At 39.7% G+C, this 8,006-nt stretch overlaps 1 protein-coding gene across 1 annotated transcript; it reads left to right on the top strand.

Annotated features, from left to right (window-relative positions):
• The first annotated feature begins 1,833 nt into the window (after positions 1 to 1,833).
• LOC126493016 (olfactory receptor 7A17-like) lies at positions 1,834 to 2,760 on the top strand. Its single transcript, XM_050129760.1, has one exon. The coding sequence runs from the start codon at positions 1,834 to 1,836 to the stop codon at positions 2,758 to 2,760; it is 927 nt and encodes a 308-aa protein (XP_049985717.1).
• Positions 2,761 to 8,006: the final 5,246 nt, after the last annotated feature.

Here is an 8,006-nt window from a genome sequence, read left to right as displayed (position 1 = left end):
AGATGTTTAGTTTTATTTTGTTTGGGTATTTTTGTCTTATTAGTTTTCATTTGTTTTATTGACTTTTTTTTTGTTCAAATGAAAGTTCATGTATCATATCACTCCAAGAGATATTTTACTGTAAATGCTTTATTTTTGACAAGTTACCTTTTTTATCTTATAGTATATATCCTTGTAGTTAGGGTGCTGATGGAATAGAGCTTTTTCTTCCTTATAATGTCTCCTGAAACACATGATCATGTAGCAACCCCACCGCTGCCCTTTCCCTCATCTAATATCTAGTTTGTCTCATCTCTGCCTTTGTCTCTCATGCTTGCTCTCTTTCCCCATGAAAAACATTGCATACTTTTTAATTTGAAGTGTCAACTTCAACTCTTTGAAGACAATGTGTCCTTTGCCTCCCTTCACATATTACCATCATCCCCATTTCTAAAAGCCGAACAATTCCTACAGTTACAGGTGTTTACATATATACATGTATATGTTATTGACCAGGAGCCACACATAAGGGAATTGGGATCACATTATTATCTTGGACTTCCCAAGATTATCCATTTCCTTTCAAGAAACACATTAGGCTTCCAGTGGCTTGCCTATCATATTTTATTTCTAACCATGTGGCATAGGTAAGGAGGACATGATTTTAATGTGGTCCTCATGGACCACAGCATGATACAGAGGCTGGACCATTAAACTAATATATGACAATAGCAAAAAGACGCTTTTCAGCTTACAAGAATGTGGTGGATAATCTTATTGACAGGATATAGAATAACATAGAAAACAAACACCTCAGCATATAAGTGAGGAGGACTTCTAGATTGTGTAACTGAGCTGGACAGGCTTTCCCTAAATGTGGGTGACACCACCCCATGGGAAGCCTGCATAAAAATGAAGAAAACAAAGTACCAGTATTCATCTCTGTCTGCTCCCTGACTGTGGATGCTCTGATCAGTCGTCTTGTGCTTTTTCTGCCTCCCTTCTCACCCATAATGTGCCCTCAAACCATGAGCAAATAGGTTTCCCTTAAGCTGACATCATCAGATATTTCTTCATGGCATTGGGAAGGTAAAAAATACACAGGAATTTTTGCAACCAAGTTAAAATTAAAATGCAGTGACATATGAGCAGAAAAATGTCATGGTGTCTTGATATTTCAACAGCAATAAAACCATTTAATCCTTCAACATTCTCTTTTGTTCACTCTCCTAGTCACTCTGCTTCAGGTTAGACTTATATATTAAAACAAACACCTTCCTCAGATAATTTCACTGGCTGTTCCTTCTGCAAGGCATATACGCCTGCAGGCTACAAGCACCTTGCTATCTTCCAGGGGTATCTTTTTACTGGTCTATTGCTTTTTCTCACCAACATGCTCAGTATAAAGCAACAATCCCTATACACCATCTCCTACATAACTTTGTTTTCTTTCATACTGTCACCAACTTACATCTTTCTTACATTATCACTTTAAGCATTTATTTGTTTATTTCATCCTCATGTGATTTTAAAGACATTTGAATTCTGCACAGACCATTTCTTTCCTAAGATGTGGCTGCAACATGATTATAACTAATTTATAGTCTCCAAATACAGAAAATAGTTCTGCAAATTCATGACTATTCAAAACTCAGCCAGGAAAAGGTAGAGTGTGATATGAGGATATTACATCAGTCATGAAAGGGTTGTGGACTATTACAGATGCCATTCATATATAAAGTCTGGGAATTCAAGTCTTGGCTACAGGACATACAGGGCAGGGGTTCTCTGAGGTTTCACAATTGTATCACGTATTTTCGTGCCCTCTCTCTTCTCATTAGTTCCATCAACTAAATGGGGCCAAAGAACGACTCACAAATTTCACATTTTCTCCTTCTTGGAATTTCAAAGAATCTAAGACTGCAGCCTTTTTTATTTGCACTGTTCCTGACAGTGTACTTGATCACCATGCTTGGGAACATACTCGTCATCTTGGCAACGATTTTAGGCCCCCACCTGCATACACCCATGTATTTCTTCCTCTCCAACCTTTCTTTCGTGGATGTCTGCTTCACTTCTACAACCATCCCAAAGATGTTGGTGAATATACACACCCAAAGTAACATCATCGTGTATAGGGACTGCATTGCCCAAATGCATTTCTTTATACTCTTTTCGGGGTTGGAAATCTTTCTGCTGACTTTGATGGCCTACGACAGGTATGTGGCCATCTGTCACCCTCTGCATTATACGGTCATCATGAACCCTCGACTCTGTGTGCTGATAGTCCTAGCATCCTGGATCATGAATATCCTTCATTCCACAACACAAAGCTTAATGACATTGCGATTGTCCTTCTGTGCAGACCTGGAAATCCCACACTTTTTCTGTGAACTTAATCAAGTAGTACACCACGCTTGCTCTGACACCCTTCCAAATGATGTGGTTATCTATTCTGCGGCTGTGCTGTGGGCTTGCTGTCCCCTGATGGGCATCCTTTACTCTTATTCTAAGATAGTTTCAACCATACGTGCAATCACATCACTGCAAGGGAAGTACAAAGCATTTTCCACCTGTGCATCTCACCTATCAGTTGTCTCTTTATTCTATTGCACAGGCCTGGGTGTTTACCTCAGTTCTGCTTCAATGGAAAACTCACAGTCAACTGCAAGAGCCTCAGTGATGTACAGTGTGGTCACCCCTATGCTGAACCCCTTCATCTACAGCCTTAGGAATAAAGATATAAAGAGAGCACTGAGAAACATGTTGGGATGGAAGTAATAGAGAAATCATTTACTGAGGTGCTCAGCATGGTTACGCGTCCATGATCACACAGCTCAGAGATCTCTGGTGGGATCTTCAAAGTAGAATGTGCTCCCTCTATTTCATCCCTGGAGGTTCTCATTCTCTGATTTCAGCTTCTCTATTATACAAATCAATCACGTAATTCACACTATCACTATCTGCACTCACTACAATACTAATTTCTCTCCCCTTTGTCCTTTTCCAAATTTCTCAACATTGTTTTTCAATCTTGGGATCAAGAAATACCGAGAAATCCCCTTCGATCACAGAGAACAATATTTAGAAATAATTTCCTTGCAAGAGACATGTGTCAGGCTCAGAATTTTTAAATTTTTATTTATTATTCATGGTTATGTGACTGTATAATACATATATGCTGACTCACATGCTGTGACTAATATGTGGAAGTCAGAGAACACTTTTGTGGAGTCAATTGTCACTTTTATATGGGTTCCTAGGATTGAATTCAAGTCATCAGACTTTACCAGCAACTAACTGCATTTACCTATTTTGCTACCTAGACTCAGTAAATTTTAAGGTGTAGCAAAGTCGTCATCAATTTTACTGCTATGATGAGATACTTTATTTTACAATTGTGATCCTATGTATAGCTTTATAGTGTAGAGAAGTCAGAGACTAGTGTGTTTCAGTGGTCTGTTTACCATTCCATGGTGCCTCATCTTTCCTAATAATGCAAACAATAATATATTGGTATATGTAATTGTTTGTAATTTGATTTTGTTCATATATTTAGGATCCTGTATGTATGATCGATGGCTATAACATAATGTCTAGTAAATGACCTAAGGGTTTCTAATCCATGTCCTTTCAGAAGCAGATGTGTTTGTGTGTGTGGGGGGGTTTGCATCCGTGCACACACATGCTTGCAATATAGATATAACTTAAAGTAATAATATTGATATTTAAATGGTAAACAGATTAGTATTATATTTGGATTTTTTATGTATTCACCCAATAAATAACAACCTATGTGGACCCCCTTACCTTAGTTACTGTGAATATTGCCACAATAAACAATATTGTGGCAATATTTTTTTTGCTGATTTCATTTCTTCTTCCCAAATTTAATATTATAGGTATGAATTTGTACCATAATTTTTCATAATGTTGCCATTGAAGGAGCCGAGTAAAGATTTTTTTTGTCATTTCTCATTCCTATATGTTCAGCTGAAATTTTTGCCAAATAACAAGATAGAATGTGATGCTATATATGAAAAATCACGAGACCATGGATGGGAATGTTATGGTTATATATTCAGAGGAATGCAGTCCTCTTCTATTTAAAGCAAAGTGACAATCTTCTAGATACAGCAAGCTGTTCATCAGCAACATTTGAAATTTCAATAAGGCTTAGATTGGAGAAAAACCTTTAATTGGCTCTGTATTTGTAAGAACATAAATAATCTTGAGGGTAGAAACTTGGTGGAGAAGAAACAATGGAGATTCCCCTGACTTTTATCCAAATCACCTGGGCCCAGCCTCTTCAGGAAACAATTTTGTTGCACACAGAGCAATATCCCTCAGGGTCTGGAGAACCCAGGAGATGGACTAGCAAGAGGAATATTTCCAATAAGCAGGAGAAGCACCAGTCTTCCAGACTTCTCTCCTTTAGATCATGTAGCCTTGGTCTCGACAGGGCGTGATTTTTCTTTTAAAATATTAATAGTGATTTAGATACCAGTGTCCTCACATGGAGGTCAGAGATCAACTGGAGAGGTCAGTTCTCTCCTTCGAGCCTGTGAGTAGAGAAAGGGAAGCAAAATTAGGTCGTCATAATTGGTGGCAGGAGTCTTTCGTTAATTGGAGGAGATAGATTTTAAATTGTGTCTCTGTGACTGCATTATCCTGCTTCCACCCAGATGAGCTGGGTAGGTAGCCAGAGGCTGAACGTGAACTCTGAGTCTCAATACCAACTCTCTGGGAACATACGGATTAAACAGAGAAACTGCGGAATGGAGAAATAAGTCATGGGTTTGTTGGTGTCTGCAGAGGTATGGCAAGGTTCACACTCTACAGGTTGACTCTGACACTCCGAGGATGGGTAAACTTGTGGAGACAGACTACTGTTGTAGTAGAGATGGATGGATTTATACCATTCAGAGAACAAGCAGTAGTTACAGAAAAGAGCTGGCATAGTCTACAGACAGGAAAACAGAGATATAAAGCCTAGATCGGGAAGCATTGATTAAAGGTCAAGCAGACTGCCATCTGGACTTTTGCCTAGAAGTGCTCCTGGCCCCAGTGCTCACTTCGTTCCCCCAGGCTTCCCTGCCTTCTCCTGTTGAGTGCAGGCCAGCTTCATGGAAAAAAATGCGTGTAACTCCTGCTTCCTCCAGCCCTGGAATTTTAGTAGCTGCTTGGTTTCACAGAATCAGCTCATCTGGGACTCAAAAAAGAATTTAGCTTCACCATTTCTCCGTACGCTAGGTCTGCACACGAGAGCTGAGAGAGAGAGGGAGGCAACCTGTGACATTAGTACTGTGCCCCTCTCACTTCTACCTTGATAGGACAGAGGGACATGTGAAGCTTGGTGGTTAACATCTGTCATCATGAAGTGATTGGAGACTGAGATGAGGTTGGATGTAAGGTTGCAGGTCATGTCACTACTTTGTGAGAGGGATAACACACAGGGAGTCCATGTACCACAAAACATTAGGATCCTCAACTATAAATGGGATACTAGCAAGTCATTTACATTGAACCAATCATTGTGGCTCATACCTGTGATTTCCACACTTTTATGGCTAAAGCAGGACAGTCACCATTTCAAGGGCATGCAGGTCTACAGACTAAGACACTGCCTCAAAACTAAAATAAATTGTTTTCATCTTAATTCCATTTTTATTACTTACCAGCAGTGTGATCCTTCCCAAGTGTCTTCCCTTTCTGAGACACTATTCCTCACCTATAAGACAGGGAGTGAAGGCCATACTTCATGAGGTGGTTGTAAGGATCAAAATTATAGTCCCTTGGCATAGACTTGGCAATGTAAATTCTCATTACAAAGTTGCCATAGTGACACAACACTGTAACCCTGGGATTTTGGACATGAATGCAAGAGGACAAGTCTAGATGCTTATGTGTATGTGAGAGAGAGTGAAGGCCACACACACACACACACACACACACACACACACACACAGAAATCAAAGACAAAAGAAGCTATCTATTTGAGAGCATGGGAGGGGTTGTGAAAAAAGGGCATGGGAAAGGTAGAAAGAGGAAATGAAAAGGGGAAAGTGATATAAATATATTTTAATTAAAAAGGGAAATATTTTCCCAGACTTTGATATGAAATTCTTCTTCTTCCTATTCCCATCATTTATAGATTTGAAGCTTTAAAGATGCTGCATGGTCTGTTCATATGTTAATTTTTCATTTTCCTTGTGAGTGTGAGGGATCCAGTTCCTCTATTTTTGTCTTCAAGTGTTGATACTCTGTCTTCCTTGTGGCCTAATCTGTTGGTGAGGCTTTTCACTGAGGTTGTTTTTTTTTTTGGCATTTTTTATTGGGAACTTTTTAAAAATAATATTTTCTCATTTTACATAGCTATCTCCATTCCCACTTCCTCCCTTGTTCACCCAACCCTTCTCCTACTCCCCAGAAAGACTAAGGCTTCCCATAGGTTGTCAACAAAGCTTAACACTTCACTTTGAGGCAAAACCAAGCCCCAGCCTCCACCCCTGTATCTAGGCTGAGCAAGGTATCCCTCCAAAGAGAATGTGCTCCAAGATGCTAATTCTAGCACTAGGGATAAATCATTGCTAGTGGTCCCACACATATTGCTCAAGACTCACAACTGCCTCACACATTTAGTGGGCAGTTTGATCATATGCAGGTTCCCCTGCTATCAGTCCAGAATCAGTGAGCTCTCACCAGCTCAGGTCAGCTGTTTCCGTGGATATCACCATCACAGTCTTGACCCCTTTGCTCTTATTATCTCTCCTCCCTCTCTTGAGCTGGTCGCTGGTAGCTCAGCCCAGTAATTTGCTGTAGATCTCTGTATCTGTTTCCATCAGTTTCTGGATGAAGGTTCTATTATGACAGTTAAGTTGTCATAAATCTGATTACAGAGGAAGGCCAGTTTAGAAATCCTCTCCAGTGTTTCTTAAGAGTCTTTTGTGGCATCATCCTTGTGGATTCCTGGGAATTTCCCTAGTGTTATGTTTCCCACTATCCCTTTGAAGGCTCCCTCAAGCAAGATATCTTTTCCTCTCTCTCTCTCTCCTCTCTCTCTCTCTCTCTCTCTCTCTCTCTCTCTCTCTCTCTCTCTCTCTCCATCTTCCCCCCTTTTTGAGCATCCCATTCCCTCATGTTCTCTCTTCCTCCCTCCCCTTCCAACGCTCCTCCTCTTCTCATACTCCCAATTTTTTCAAGAGATATTGTCTGTTTCCTATTTCCAGGGGGGATTCATGTATGTCTCTCTTACATTTCTCCTTGTTACTTAACTTCTCTGGGATCATGGACTATAGGCTGCTTATCTTTTGCTTTATGTCTAATATCCACTTATGAGTGAGTACATACCATGTTTGTCTATCTGGGTCTGGGTTACCTCATTCAGGATGCTTTTTTTCCTAGTTCCATTCATTTACATGCCAAGGGTAGTTTATGCTGGAAAGGATGTAGAGTAAGGAAAATACTCCTCTATTGCTGGTGGGAGTACAAACTTGTACAGCCACTTTGGAAATCACTGTGGTGGTTTCTTAGAAAATTGGGAATCAGTCTAACTCAAGACCCAGCAATACCACTCTTGCACATATACCTAAAGGATTAAAATGCATTCCACAAGGACATCCGCTCAACTATGTTCAAAGCAGCTTTATTCATAACAGCCAGAAACCGAAAACAACCTAGGTGTCCTGCAACTGAAGAAATGGATAAAGACAATGTGACATATTTACACAATGGAGTACTACTCAGCAAGAAAGACCAATGAAAGACCAATGAAATCACTGAGTTTTTTATTTGACTAATGTTTTATTTACAGCTTCATTTCTGTTTGACTTTCTTCACTATTTCTATCTGATTCTTGAATTTTAAAATTCTCACATGTGCAGTGCTTTTCTGTAAAGTGAAGATAACTGGGATCAATAGAGTTTGATCTTTCTGCATATAGAAAAGATATATCTTTCAGTCCTTTTTGTGACTCAAACAGATGACTCAGTACACAGGGAGGCAAGCCTTAGGAAATTAAGATGTGG

This window comes from Alexandromys fortis, unplaced genomic scaffold (genome assembly GCF_014885135.2).
Source record: "Alexandromys fortis isolate MF-2015 unplaced genomic scaffold, M_Fortis_MF-2015_v1.1 scaffold_306, whole genome shotgun sequence".
Classification (NCBI taxonomy): Eukaryota; Metazoa; Chordata; class Mammalia; order Rodentia; family Cricetidae; genus Alexandromys; species Alexandromys fortis.
The sequence above is the reverse complement of the archived record's forward strand: the minus strand, read 5'-3'. Positions and strand labels throughout refer to the sequence as shown.